At 38.5% G+C, this 15,704-nt stretch overlaps 2 protein-coding genes across 3 annotated transcripts in view; one reads left to right on the plus strand and one right to left on the minus strand.

Annotated features, from left to right (window-relative positions):
- The first annotated feature begins 580 nt into the window (after positions 1-580).
- daw1 (dynein assembly factor with WDR repeat domains 1) lies at positions 581-12,202 on the plus strand. Its single transcript, XM_084718053.1, has 13 exons — positions 581-670; positions 925-997; positions 2,180-2,324; positions 2,928-2,986; positions 3,095-3,217; positions 3,330-3,429; positions 5,119-5,226; positions 5,858-5,964; positions 6,113-6,215; positions 6,735-6,849; positions 7,060-7,136; positions 11,466-11,628; positions 11,818-12,202. The coding sequence occupies exons 1-13, from the start codon at positions 631-633 to the stop codon at positions 11,850-11,852; spliced, it is 1,248 nt and encodes a 415-aa protein (XP_084574179.1). The 5' UTR covers positions 581-630; the 3' UTR covers positions 11,853-12,202.
- A 1,532-nt stretch (positions 12,203-13,734) lies between these two features.
- sphkap (SPHK1 interactor, AKAP domain containing) overlaps positions 13,735-15,704 on the minus strand; it is a 79,375-nt gene continuing 77,405 nt past the window's right edge. For both annotated transcript variants that reach the window (XM_084718054.1, XM_084718055.1), the window contains exon 12: positions 13,735-14,920. In XM_084718054.1, the coding sequence (XP_084574180.1) occupies positions 14,768-14,920 (153 nt within the window). In that variant the 3' untranslated portion in view covers positions 13,735-14,767. The remainder of the gene's footprint in view (positions 14,921-15,704) is intronic.

Consider the following 15,704-nt stretch of genomic DNA (forward strand, 5'->3'; position numbering starts at 1 on the left):
CTGAGCGTGTTTTTGAAGCTGTCGGTATTCATCAGTTGCTCGAATATACACACATAATCTTTATGATCTGCAGGTGCCTTTGTCATAGTTTATGAGCCACAGACTTTGACCCATTAGGAAACAGAGGGATAACCGAGTGGTCATGAAATCAGACTTCCTTGCTGCCTTCAGCATGGACTATCAGTACAAGCCTTTGTGATTGATTATATCAAGCAATTTAATAGAGAAATATTGTTATGCAGAAATAGGAAAACTGTCTGGGAACACGATGACTCCCCCTCTGCAGCATAAAGGCAAATGTGTGTGCAAAATGTGGTTTATTCCTTGTATATTCCGCTCTTTACTTAGTTTAACATAGTTTACATCACTGCAAAAAAAACATTTCAAGGACAGTCTTGTCAGTGTGGCCTTTTGTATCGTCCCTTTTTCTTTGAGTATCGCCTTCAGGATGTGAAAATGAAGACACGGTGACTTACATCCTACGTTTGTTTATTGTTTTGACCAACTTGTTATTCAACATCTGGAGATGCGCGGTTGTGTCGGTACAACGCATGCGCGTGCCGCGAGCCTGTGTTGCCATAGCAACGGTTTGTTGATAGGTGATGTGAGGTGGCCTGAATAGATGGCAAGATGAAACTCAAACGTTTCCTTCTCAGATATTATCCGCCAGGTAATTAATAGAAATAATTGAATGCCTAAAAGTTGTCCCAAATTAAACATTGCTTCTTTTCAAGGGACTGTGTCGCTGTTGTAGAGGAATGTTTTCAGCTTTAACGACAGTTTGCTGTAACATTACTGTAGCTCTACCTCCAACAGCATGTTGGCTAACGTTAGCTGAGGCAGTTGCGGTGGCTGCCACTTTTCTGTTCAGTTTTAGTCGACCTGAGTGGCCTTTCGTGGTTTAATTTATTTTTCTCATTTCAGGTATAATCTTGGAATATGACGAAAGAGGACATTTGAGGACCAAATCAATCGACCTTTTGGATTTGACTCCAAGGTGCGTGTGAACGATACCATTCATAAAGTTAGCTAACAGCACTATAGCTAACTGATAACTCTGTGATTCAGTAGGTTACTCTACCTGAGTTCTCCCAATTTATGCAGCTTTACGTTTTCACTCCACTGGATCTCAGAAACAAAATTTGAGTTTTTTGTCTGACAGCTTAAGTTAATTGTTATTTTTCAGATTACAATTTTTCATTTTCTTCTTGTCTAGTGAACACCGTGTATCTACAGGTTAGGTGATTTTGATTTTGAATTTATTTTTCTGAAAGAAGTGTTTCTCTATGGGTTGAGAAAATTCTCCCACTTCTTAGACTAAATAAACTATTTAAAAACATTTGATTGGCTTTGAAATGTTATGATCGTATAGAATATAATGCCTTGCTGTAGCCAACAGTATACAGTGTGTATGTAAATGCAGCATACACATGAATGTATAAGTAATATTAATCCAACACTGACAATATTTTTTTCTGCATAGTGAGCGCTTTTGCTACTTGAAGTTAATTTAGCTGATAATACTTGCATACTTTTACTCAAGTAAGTTTTGAATGAATGCAGAACCTTGTAACAGGTCCTGTAATTTAATGCCTCTGGATTTTGTCTCCAACAGTGTCTCATTTCTGTTTGTACTTAAAGGGACAGTTCACCTCAAAATCAGAGGTACACATTTTTCCTCTGGTGCTATTTATCCTCCTAGATATTTTTGCTATGAGTTGCCAAGCTATCAACCATAGAAATGTATGCATTCTCTCAAATATGATGGGGTTAAATGATACTCAGCTTGTTTTGGTCAAAACATCAGCAGCTGGTGTAGTTTGGTTAAGAAAATAGTTTCTACATGAAAGAGCTCACAACAAGGCATAATGGCACAAAATTGTTTTGTTTTTTGGAGCTTTGAGCATCACAGGCTGGGTGTTATGTAGTTAGTTACGATAAACAGCACTACAGGTGAGAGGAAAAATATGTATTTTTTGGGGGGGGTCAGCTGTCCCTTCAAAAAAATAATTTACTTATTTTATAATAATATAATAATAGTAATAATAATAATAATAATAATAATAACTTATTATTATTATTATTATTATTATTATTGTTAGTAGTAGTATCATCATTATTTTACATTATCAACATCATGTGATGTGAGGTTTAAGAATTGCATTTTCCCATCTTGCAGAATGAACCCTGATGAGTTGTTGGCAGAAATCAGGCAATTAGAGCCTCTGATCACTGAGTCCCGGGCAGAACAGGTCAAACAGCTGATTATTCGACTTCAGCAAAAACAGGGCCAGCAGGACCACCACAGGTTCTGCTTCTCCAAGGTCAGACACAGAACACATGCTGACATTAACATGCATTCATTGATTTTCCATTACAGTGTGTAATGCTAATTGCTAGTCAGGGAGTAAATGCAGAAAGCTCTTTGTTTTTTCAGATTGAGGGATTGAAACAATCATTGTTAAAAAGATAATGGCTGATGAAATGATGCAAAGTTTGGCAACATTATATTAGTTCCTTTTTTTTGCTCTTGTGCATCCGTGGGAAGTTAGGAGTTTGAAGGGTAAAATTTGCCAGTGGTCCAAAGAGACACTAGAGAGCAGCAGTGGTTAGGATACCAAGTTTTAGAATTAGAGGCATGCCAACAGTCTAATAACATGATAACAACAGGTGAAAGAATACACAAGACTTAATTGGTAGATGTCAGGATTAGTTATGTTGATGAAGGTCAGATGATAGTGATGTTTTCTGCATAAGGAGAGCAAATCCTTCCACCACTGTCGGGTCAGGAGGGAGAGGTCTTCCCCTGACATCAAAGAGAAATTATATATATGGGCATTACATGGATAATCTTAAAGATGAATGAATAAATAGCAACGTTGCCTTGGAGGTTATATTTTCTAATCTTTCTCTGGTCTTTTTTGCAGGAGCTTAAGGCACATGTACTGCCACTGACAAATGTAGCTTTTGACAAATCAGGGTCAAGGTAGGTCTGTGTGCAACACTCAAAGGCCTAAGATGTTAGAGTTCAGGGAGAAGCTGTATAGTTTAGTTTGTTGTGATGCTCCTCAGTGTTCTCTCTAACACTCTGCAGGTTTATAACAGGGAGCTATGACAGGACATGCAGAGTTTGGGACACAGCCTCAGGCACAGAGCTGCATATGCTGGAGGGTCACAGAAACGTGGTGTATGCGGTTGCCTTCAACAACCCCTATGGGTAATGAGCTATTTCAGCAAAACTCTCGTAGCAACTGAGAACATTGCCCTGAGTATTTAGTCTTTCATGACAAATGACATTTTTTTCTTTATTTTGTCTTTCTGAAACTTAGAGACAAGATCGCCACCGGCTCTTTTGATAAGACCTGCAAACTGTGGTGTGCTGACACAGGCAAATGTTTTCACACCTTTCGTGGACACATGGCAGAAATAGTATGTATGACAATCTAGTTTAACTAAAAATGATTTCATTTTTGTATATTTGTTGTCAAGGGTTGCTGCATATGCTCCTGGCTACTCTACTCTATCTGGACCAAGTGCCATCAGTTGGCGCCCAGTTGACCATTTAAATAGCATAGTTTAGAGGTACAGTTCACCCCAAAATCAAAAATACATATTTTCACTCCTACCTGTAGTGCTATTACAAGAATACAAGAGGTTTGTGCTTGTAATATGATAGATGAATGGGATGCAGACATGAATGGCATTTCATTGGTTGAGCTTTAAATTCTTGTCCTTGAGAGAAAATGCATGATTCCTTCTGCGTGGTGATCTGGTTTGTGGGTGTGGTTTGGTGGACAGAAAGTAGTTCTTGCATGAAGTTACTCTCAACAAGGTCTGTGGATTATCTTGAGTTAACCGGGTCGTGATTTCTGGAAAGAGACATGCTGTTGCTGAGAAGGGTTGCAAATCTGCACATTTCACTTAACTGATAGTTGAACATGTTTACAATCAATTATCTATTAACCATTGATAATTAATAAGATACAGCACACGTCTTTTTCTCAGTTAATGATTTATTTAATCAGTTCTAGCAGGTCATGATGAAACATTTATGAAGCACAAATAATTAAAACTAGAAGAGGTCACTTAGTGGAGAACCTGAAAAGATTGTTTGGATGTAGACCCTTTGTAATCACCAACATTTTGATTAATGTAATTATCTGTAATTTAATTACATATTTTTTTATCATTAATTGTAACTGATTACAATTACATTTATTTTGTTATTTAATTGCATATAGCTAGTTACTTGTAAGTAGTTGCTCTCAGTCACTGCTAGTATTGTATTAGACATTTGTGTGAAGTTTTGTCATAATTAGCCTATGAATGCTTGTGTTATAGCCAAGAACATGTTTCATTTCATTAAAAAAAATTTCAAGGTTTTTCAAAAAATTGTGAATCACAGAGGTTCTTCAGCATGCAGTCATGAATGTGGACAAAAAATAGGCTGATGGATCCAGTAGTGTGCCAGATTGATTGTGGACAAGTCCCACGTCCGATGGTCATGCACACACACAAGCAATCGCATGATCCCCTCCAAGCCTAGCAGAGATAATGAACAAAATAATAAAACAACAAAAAGGTTCTTGCTCTTGTCTGCCTGTCCTCATTCAACAGATGCCCCTGGCAAACAAAATGATGTTAAAAGGGATTCCAGTTACTGCCATTTCTAAACTACAGATCAAGTCAAACCATGAGAGAACCTTCAAACTCTGGACAAATGGTTCATGATACATACACGTTGTTAATACATTTTAAATTGGTAAAATTTGTAATGATGATTAATCAATTAATGTCTAATCAGTTTTTAAATGTATTATTTTGGTACTTAACACCACAAGCCAAGTGCCATATAGTTTTATTATATTCAAGAGAAGGCAGACATCTCTACAGCCAATATTTTCATATCTTAGTAACTCACACCAAAACAATCTAGATTTGTGAATTGGACTGTTGGTAAGAGGGAAATATGTATTGATTTTGGGAACTGTCCCCTAAAGCTTTTACTTTGGTATTATATTTAGTGTTTGGATAACATGAAATGTCTGCTAAATCCTTTTTGGCTTTGTATCAGAATCCAGCACTATTGACTGTAAAATAAAGCTTTGTATTGTGTAGGTTTGCCTGGCATTCAACCCGCAGAGTTCGCTGGTGGCCACAGGAAGCATGGATACCACTGCCAAGCTGTGGGATGTGGAGACAGGGGAGGAGGTGGCCACTCTGACTGTGAGATTTCTTTTCTTTACTTACTATATCTCAATGCCTCTCTTGCTCTTTTTTTGTGGCATGGCTTACATCCATTCATTATTAATGAATTGATTAACTTTTCATTCACTGCTAAGAGTAATTATTCCTAAATTGAGTGTTATTACTCCTGCTGATGACCAGAGCCTTTTCTACCCCACATATCCACCCCTGATCTGACGGGAAATGTAGCTGTAACTCTTTAATAAGGCACTGATGATAACCCACTCTGAGGGGAGCAGTGAGCTCTCTTTGATGTACAGACTGCACGTGGGTCTATGGTGTGACTGGCTGGTTGGCTGACTCCGTCTCAGGGAGCAGCAACTCTCTGCAGCTCTCTCTGTTTTTTTTGTACTTCACACCATGAAGAATCAATCACGCTGACAGCCGTCAATTGAGCGCAGGATCTTAAGCGTATGCATATTTCTATTTATTTATCTCAAGAATTTAAGAATCTCCCTTGAAGGCTTAAGTCCGAATGTTTATTGTGCTAAACTATAATGTGTTTTTGATGTGTATTTTCATCCATACAGGGACACAGATGTAGAGGGAGTTTAGAAGAGAATAGAAATGAGACCATGAGGGATGATGTTCTGTTTTTTATTTCATCCAGGGTCATACTGCAGAGGTCCTCTCTCTGTGTTTTAACACGGTGGGGAATCGGCTAGCCACTGGCTCCTTTGACCACACAGTTGCTATATGGGATGTTGCTTCAGGAAGGTCAGACATGATCATTGTTATTGCAATCTATGGATCAATTTGTGCATGTTTGTCATGATTTATACTGTACCGTTCATGAGTAGCACCTATAGATTATGCATGCAAGAGTGCACAACTGACTCACTGCTGCATTTTCTGTTTTTCTCAGACGTCTCCACTCTCTGATTGGTCATGGAGCGGAAATCAGCAATGTTCAGTTTAACTGGGATTGCTCCCTCATAGTCACAGGCTCCATGGACAAAACCTGCAAGGTGAACTGTCCTGCATCAGTGTTTGTGTGTGTTTTTATTTAACCCTTTCAAAAACAATTATTTTACACACTGAAAATATATTTTTTGCCTCAGCAATACTCTGACATTCATTAGTATTTTAAACTATTACAAAATATACTGTGCGTATTTGAGATGGATGGCTCCTGTCATTCATATCCCACTTCCTCCATTTCCCAACCCCCGTCTCTTTCCTCCTCCTGTCTTCAAGGTCTCCATCATTTAAAGGAGAAAAATTAAATCCTAATTCCTTAATTATGCCAAGATGAGTCATGCTCACAAGTAAGAATTATCCACCTCACTGCATTCCTTCAGGGGAGATTGTTCAAATGAAGCCACTTAAGACAGCTAACAGCTACATGCTAGCATATTTTATGAGACTGTGTGTGCGTTCAGTCACTTGAATGTGTGTCCTAGTTTTCGTGTTTGTGTCTTTCCTGCCCGTGTGTGTACCATTATGTCACTCAGAGTGTTCTCTGTCACATGTGTATGTATTTGCAGTTGTGGGAGGCAGTCAGTGGGAAGTGTGTCGCCACCCTAGTTGGACACAAGGAGGAGGTGCTAGATGTGTGTTTTGATTTAAGTGGTCAGCTCATTGCTACTGCCTCTGCTGACGGTGAGACATTTACGCAAAGTTTATTACTACTAAAGTTATTAAAGCAGTATTATATCTATTGATCTATCTATCTATCATATAACTTTGTAAATACTTATACATGTATATGCTGGTTGTCCTGGGGCCCAATGCAATAAAGTCAACATTTTGACATGTAAAGAAGTACAATGTTATGGTGCTAACAACCCCACCTGTTCCTGTTTCCATCAGGCACAGCACGAGTGTTCAGTGCAACAACACATCAGTGTCTCGTGACCCTAGAGGGCCATGATGGAGAAATCTCCAAGGTAAGTCACTGGACCCAAAATGGCCTCTCTGTCTCAGTGTGAAAAGTTGTTTTATGCCAAAGTCTCACCCCATTTGCAGACTAGTTTTTGTTTGATAGCCTCCATTGCACAATACAGGTTGGTACCAAGTCTTTTTTTTTGTTAAAGCCTGAGTATTTTGTTTCTATGATAAGCTGAATATGCATGTTCTGTTAGTATCTAACTTTATAAAAATGAGACTCCATCTTATTGTAGCAACTGCTAAGGAAAGAATCGTTCCTTTATATGTGCTGTTTAAATAATTCACTTGCAGTAATCAAGTACTGCTTACCATGTGCATTTTGGGTCTTTTGATTTAAACAAAACTACAGTAATTTTTTTTAATCTTTTTTTTTTTACTCTGCTCCCATGATACTTTGCCTTGCCATAACTCGAGGCTGCTGCATGCACAATGAAATCATTTTCTCTCAATGAAACGGTAGTCTTGTTGAAACTGCCAAAAAACAACCAAGCAACATGCAGCAGTATAACTTGGTATTCCTCAGGCTAACTTGTGTAGTCTACTCAAATAGTGAGAAACAACGCCTGCTGCTGAGGGAGACAAAAAACAAATTAGCACGGGTAAGGTGCCTGTAGTTGAAGCACAGTCACATAAAGCCCCCTCAGGTGGGCCCCTGGTGAGGGAAAAATAATGAAGGTGTCTATTTCATTGCTTCATAGTTATGTAATAAATATACAAATGCTAATTATATGATGATCTGCATGAGAAAGTAAGAAAAAACAATTCAGTTATAATAATCATCTTCTCATAGTTATCAATTTGACCCTGACAGACATGATCACTTTAAGAGGTTTCCACTATACTGTATATCTCATAAGTCCAACTTCCAAGGTATGGTAACAAAATCTTTGCTCTTGGTAGATTTTTATAGCCAAACATTGCGTAATGCAGGCTATTGGAAGAGGGAGTAGCATCAGAATGCTGTTTGTGGTTAGAAAATTATTACAGAACAACTTGGGCCACATTTATTTCACTGTAAACTTTTGATATGAACAGACACGGGGACACTAGAATTGGCTATTTTAATGCTCATTGTTTGAAACTGTAGAACAATATCTCCCAGACCTATTTGAGTGTCAGTATAATTATGTGCCACAGGTTTGTGGATGTCCCAGGCATCCAGCAGGTGTGAATGGTCTTTTTTGTAGCTTTCTGTGAATTTTGTGTAACATTAATTCACAGTCTGTAGCCTCAGCCCTGCTGGGTAATGCTGTGAATAGGATATTGCTTCTACTTGCCTTGTTAACATGGGATAAACTGTGATGCTGAAGTGGAGGGACAGGAGTCCGGGCTTCAGGCTGTTTTGCTTACTGTGTCACATGGTAAAACTCAGCAAGTTGGACATTAGGCCGTACTGATGCTCCTGATGATTTGAATACTTGAATCTCTGGGCTCCAAACTAGATTGTCAGTGTTTTGCCCATGAGAAATTACAAATACCATTTGTCATCCCTGACCCTGAGTGAGAGTGGTCTGACTATGTCTTGCTAGCCTTTGAACCCAGAGCACCAAATGTTGCACCTGTGCCATCACATGTAATCACACATCCGCAGAAAGAGCCTTTAACCCAGCGTAACGTGGCCTCAAGTCAAATAAACACATACTTCACCATAAGGTGTGTGTTTGTTTGACCCTGCATTGACCTTGCAGCTTAATGAGAGTGATGATTGATACCGATTTTCCAGGTGTCTCCCTCTGCATGAGTGTGTGTGTCTTGCAGGTTCTGGCCCAGAGGGTTTCTGTGTATGAAGTTACCTCTGTTTACTGAAACACATCAGGCAGTCAGTAATAAATAGGCTGGATGGAGGATCATTGCAGAGGATTATGACACTAATCTCCCCCTAACAGGACACCTTCTCCCCCTCCCCTCCATGCTTCTTAACCATGACCATGTTTTTTCTTTTTTTCCTGTTGGTCCGTCCTTCGATTTTAGTGTCTCGCTGTTTATGCTTTTATTTTCAATAAGTCTCAGTTCCTCCTCTAGTTAAATCACCATGCTTGCTTTTTCTGTTTTAAATCTGTAAAAAAAAATACATGATAGACTGTTAATGTAGTGGCTGGTTCTAAATACCTGAATGCATGTTTCTGTGCATACTCTACTGAAAAAGGCATCTCATCATGTCACAAATTCACAGGGCCGTATTTCAAATGTTTTGTCCCTTCTAGTAAGAGGAATCCTTCCCGTCTTGGGTGCTCCATTAAAATCAGGCCAAAATGACAAGTGTGCACAGAAGATTTTTCATAAAGTAAGATAAACACAGGTGTTACCAGTGATACTAAATAAGGTCCCGTTACATCAAATGTAGTAGAGTCTTTCCAGTGCACATTTGCTGCACCTTGACTCTGTTTGACTTAATTAAGCCTTAATTAAGATCATTCGTAACACCTGTGTTTACCCTTCAATTTCATGTCAAAATTGCTGCCATGAAACAGATATAATGTCAAATTGTGAAATTTGTTGAGGACTGTACAGTGCTTCAAAGCTGAAGAGAAAGAAACAAGATGGCTGAGTAAGCATCATTTTTGTAGGGCCTGGTAAACAGTTTGTTTTAGGCTTAAAATTGTTACCTTAACATTAAGCTCAGAACCCATGTAGTTGTCATCTGACACTGATTGGGGACAACAGCCAAAGTTTTAGGGCTTCTGGTACAGCCAACTGATATCCAGATAATGGATATCCAGGCCAAGATTTCCTCCGACTTATGTATGTCCGTCATTTTTTATAGTCCAATTAAGTTAGCAACTTCACATGCAAGAATGGAGTTTGAGGCTAAATTCTGTAAACAAACAAACTCTGTTGAATATTCCATTCTGTTCAATTACTGATACTGTTATCATTGAATAGCAGTCCACTGCTATGAATAACAGATCATTGCTATGGGTGCAGTTCTGATCATAGAATCTGTAGGACTAATCATTTTTAAATCCATGTCAAATGTTGATTTTTTTTTTAGCGGAACGCAGATGAATTTGAAAAAAGACAATTGGTTGCAAGACTTCATTTCAACCATTGTATTCTGCCTCTTTTGCTCTGCACATGGACTGTTAAACTGCATGCGTTCAGAGCCCACTCAAACATTATTGGTCATTGTAGTATTATGTGGATTACAAACAGAAACCAGAAACCTTTGCTTCCCAATGCCAATTTCTTGTCTACAGACTCTGCAATGATACACAGATAGCTGTTTATAGAGATGAATTTAAAGTTAAACCTAAACCAATTCATGTAAAGACCTGCCAACGTTGGCTTTGCAGATGTTTTATACAAGACTTATTTCTGCTACAATCAAGATGGCGAAGGTTAAGCAACATCATAGCACACCACATGCCCATCCCATGACTACAGCCTAGTGACCATGTGATGATGAAGAAGAGACTGAAGCAATGGTGGATAAAATTAAAACCACACACCTCTGTGACCACACATTATTGGCCAGTTCATCCATCCATTTTCTATACCTACTCTATGTGCAGAGCGATGATTTAAGTCTTAATGTGGCAATTTGATTGAGTAGATTATGTATCTCAAATGTATAGAACTCTATATTGAAGCCACCACATAGGTTTTAAAAACACAAGGGAAATCAAAAGTTCAAATTTTGCAGTGTAAACCCACTATTTAGGAAATGAGGTTAGAATTAAAATGTAATATGAAATTGGGACACAGCTTTAGTTGTGTTTATTTATACCTCTTTCCTGTCGTTTCCTCTTTCCTGATGTTTTCTTTTCTCTTCGCTGTCCATTTTTATTCCATTTCTGTACCTGTCACAGCTTCCACTCTCATCTTCTTCCTCTGGTCTTCTGTCTTTGTCAGCTTCTTCTCTAGTCAGTTTCCATTTCCTGTCTAGGGCCGCTCCTTGGTGCTCAGTTTAGAGTGTAATAAAAACATACTTTCCTCTGATGGCCATCTAGAGCCAGCTTCATTTAATCATCTCTTCCTTTACCTCACTATGGGGATATAAAACCATTCAGGGAACGATAGACCCAGGATCTAATATAATCAGCTTCAGCCGTGATTTTCATAAGACTCCACTGGAAAAACTCTTCGTTAAGTGGTGCCACTGGTGCCTTTATCCTCCTTAAGTATTTAAAGTTGAATGACCTCTATGGAATAATGCTGCTGACGTGGTAAAAGTGTTCTAAACTCACTCATTTTCCCCTCCCGTTCATTTAATTTCAACCACTTCTGGCATAATCTCTTATTCAGCAGTCTCTCTTGCCCACTCTATCGCTCATGTAGTGCGCACACACATCTCTGAATAAGACTAACTCTCCTGACTCTCTTGGTAGATCTGTTTCAGCCCCCAGGGCAGCAGGGTGCTGACTGCCGGCTCAGACAAAACAGCTCGTCTGTGGGATGTTCAGTCTGGAGTCTGCCTACAAGTTCTGGAGGGCCACACAGATGAGATCTTCTCCTGCGTCTTCAATTATGAGGGTGACACTGTCATTACAGGTACACACTGTCCACACACACACCACATCTGACAGCCACACAGTCATCTGACAACCACGCACTGTTAAAATGTAGCTTTCAGCAGCTCCTCGCCAGCCGGCACAAATGCTTAATTGCACATTTTAGATGAAAAGAGTGCAGCTGTGTCCTTCTGTGCAGCCACCTGTTTGTGTTTGTGCTCTCCTGCAGGCAGCAAGGATAACACATGCCGGATCTGGTACTGACCCTTCTACTGACCATGCAGAAGCTCAGACGGACATTTTCTTAGACACAATTATCGATTTGTCTCGACCATATATCATCCACTGTATGTAAGTGTGGATTACCAACTGAAATATCTGCAGTCATGTTGAGATTCAAGTCTCCTGTTCCTGTTATTAATTCTGTTTGAAGTCTCACTTGTTCTCTGACTGTGCTAACTTCATACTGGACTAACTGTTGAGATAAAAGTATGGTAACTTTTCTTAGAAAATGTTACCTCAAGTACAGTAGTTTGAATTATTCAACTATGTTTTGGGCTAGTTTGATATTCTGGAACATTGGCTTTCTTACTGAGAGTGTATTGAGAACATTGGTAGCACTTTGATATTGGTGCATCAAATTAAGAGCTAAATCTAGTGATTAGGTGATTAGCTTAGCTTAACATAAAGACTTGAAGCACCAGGAAAACGCTAGCCCAGCTTTGTCCAAAGTTCATAAATACGTCTGCTGGCACCACTAAAGCTTAGTTATTAATATGTTACATAAGTAAAAAACATGACATAAAGAGACAGGTCACCCCAAAATCATAAATACATATTTTTTCACTGGCCTGTAGTGCAATTTATCAATATAGATTTTTGGTGAGTTTAAAAACCAGTTTCTCTCCAAAAATCACGACCTGGCTACTCACGATAATCCATGGACTTTATTATGAGCAGTTTCTTGTAGGAACTACTTTTTTTCTGCAGTAGAATCTACAGGAACTACTGTAGAATTTCCTGGAACTACTTTCTTTTCTATTAGAAAGCAGACAGCTCTACAGCCCATATCTCCAAAACTCTGCAACTCACACCCAAAAAATCTAGGTGGATAAACAGCACTACAGGGCAGGGGAGAAATATGTCTTATATGTCCACTGGGATATTTTTCGGAGTAATGGGATTTTGGAATAATGGGCTGTCGGAACAATGGCACAGTGATTTTTTTCCCCATGGCTCTAGTTGTTATGCTGCTAAGATAATCATCTTCTGGCTCTAGCATTCTTTTTGACATTTGGTCTCAGTCCTCTCATCTAATGCTTTGCAAGGCAGTAAGTAAGCATATTTCCTAAAACGTTCAACTGTTTTTTTGAACTTGTTGTAAAAGATTGTCTCATCATTTGTAAATCATGATTTAGATTAAGCTATCTGAGCTGTAAGCATCTGTTTCTATTCAACACAACATGGTGCAGTACTAAAATCTTTGTATTTAATTATATTCATACAGGTGCATCGGTATGAATATCTGCCTCTTTCACCTTCATCAGCCAGCAAGTTAATCTGATATTTTTGTTTCCACTGCCTTGTACAATTCTGTGATGTGTACTAAGCAGTATCTTCTGGAAGTACAATACTAAGGATGGTTATTTTCATTACTGAATGAATTATTTTTATGGTTACTTGTAGTCTATAAAATGTCAATAAACAGTGAAAATTGTTTCTCATAATTTCTCAAAGTGAAATTTCTTCTTTGTCCAACCCAGAGTCCAAAAACCAGACCCAATTCTTTATTTATTTTCATAACTGACAAAGAAACACAGCAAATCTTCACATTTAAGAAGCTGGAATCATCAAGTGTTTTGCTTGCAAATTGACTGAAACAATTAATGGATTATCAAAGTAGTTGTCAAATTTACTTTTGATTGACTGGTTGATTAACTGACTAATTGCAGCTCCATATAATACACAATGATGAATGTTTATTCACTAGCTTCCTAGCCGGTTTTCATTTGTGATGAATTTGCAGCTCATCGCAGCCTGTCTCACTGCATGTGTGACATGCTTAAACAGTGTGATACAGATGTGGATAAACGTTCTACTGAACTGTGTTCAGTTGCATTTTGGCTGAATGCTCTGAATGATCAGGACTGCTTCTATTTCACGTCACAGAAATTTATTAATGTCAAAAGATAAATACATTCAGTTCTACCGTGACAGAGTTTACAGCTGAATCGTGTGCTTTTTTCCCCAATGCTGATGTAACACTAGAGTACCACTAAGTAGAGAAATAAACAGACCAAATCCACATACAAATTCAACATTACAAACCTTACTCTGTCGTCCTGACATAGTAAAAGCTAAAGAGAGCAGTCCACTACTCCAAGGTGCAGCAGTTCCAAATCTACAGTATATACAGTACAGCTATTTAAAATCAGTTCTCAAGTAACATTAACAAGATAACACACTTACTCAGAACTGAACTTCAAGGTCACAACAGAGGTGGTATGTTGGCCAATGAACACAACAAAGATATGGGCGTTTTGCTTACTTCAAGCAAATGTGCACTTCTAGGTGGCTATCATAAGAAAGTCAAAGAGCTTTTTCTGGGCTTACATTTCTTTACATAGCCTCTTTTACAAAGTCATTTTAATACAAAAGGTTTGAGCATGTTGAGTTGTAGGGAGAATTTAACCTGATTTTCCTATTGTCTATTGGTACTTTGCTTCATGTGTGTTCATTTGGAATAAATAAATAAAGACATAATTTGGTTGTGAGAATCTGTAAATATATATATTTATATATAATCTGGAGCAGTTAAAACCCGCTGACTATATAATCTCTTGAAGGCCAGTTCATTCCCATGAGGAATGTCCAACCTGTACACCTACAGTTTGCTCTGTGTTTGTGTGTCTCACTAAAGAGGTGAATCTGAAAATAAATACATGCTTTATTAAAGGGAGACTAGTCCATTCATGGCTGTGAACAGATAAAAAACACAACTTCCATGGAGCAGACTGAGGTGTATGAATTTCCCAAGTGTGCTGATCGCGTTTGTGCTTTCAGCTCGCAGTAGGAGACGCCTGGTGCGATGATGAGACAGGATGGGACAAACAGTTGGGAACATGTCAGGTGTGAGCATGTGTGTTTTTCATTTGCAGTATGAGGATGCTTGTTTCATCCTACAGAGTCTCCAGCAGCCAATCAAACAGGCTGGACAGAGACCGGCCCTCCTCTTCCTCTTTCTCGTGTAGCTTACAGAACTGGACCACAGCACTGAACAAGTCCGCGATCCGCCACGCCTTCTGAGACATCAGATGAACCACCCTCTGGAACTGAGACAAGACACACAAGTAATGAATCCAACAAGAAAGATATGGTCCTGAGATATAACAAATGCTAAAATATTATCTATAGCAAACCCACGGGATCTTAAAGGGACAGTTCAGCACAAAATCAGAAATACACATTTTTCCCCCAGTGTGTAATGATGTTTATCTAAAGTTTTTTGGTGTGAGGTACAGGATTTTGGAGATATTGGACATAGAGATGTCTCTTACCTCCAATATAATGAGACTAAATGGCACTCTGCTTGTGTTCAAATCACCAAATAATACATACAAATTGAAAACCAGTGTCTCTTTCATGATAATCCACAGATGTTTCGTGTAGTGAAGGTAGAAACCTCTACAGCAGATAAATTGTTTTTGGGGTTAACTGACCCTTCAAGTATGAAACTTTATATAACAAAAGATTTTTATTTTTTTATTTTTATTTTAGCTTTATTTAACCAGGCAAGTCATAAATATCAGATATGTGTTGAAATATAAAAAGATATGGGAAGGTTGAAGGCGATTCTAGAATGGAAACCCAGACCCAAGACGGATCTTGTGAGAGTGATCATTTTAACCCAAACTATGATTTAACCCAACCCTAACCAAGTGCTTTCTGTCCCTAAGCCTACCAAGCCTAGATTTTAACCACAGTGTTCTCACATTACAAAACATAACTAGTTTGTACAAGGTGCACAAAGAAATCTCACAAGAGTTTTCCCAATTAAGTTTGTAAAGCTGTCATTAAATGTCATGCTAAGTGATTTTAAAAGGTGCCAAAAAGTCC

The sequence above is a fragment of the Lutjanus erythropterus genome, chromosome 4 (genome assembly GCF_056507025.1).
Source record: "Lutjanus erythropterus isolate fLutEry1 chromosome 4, fLutEry1.hap2, whole genome shotgun sequence".
Lineage (NCBI taxonomy): Eukaryota > Metazoa > Chordata > Actinopteri > Lutjaniformes > Lutjanidae > Lutjanus > Lutjanus erythropterus.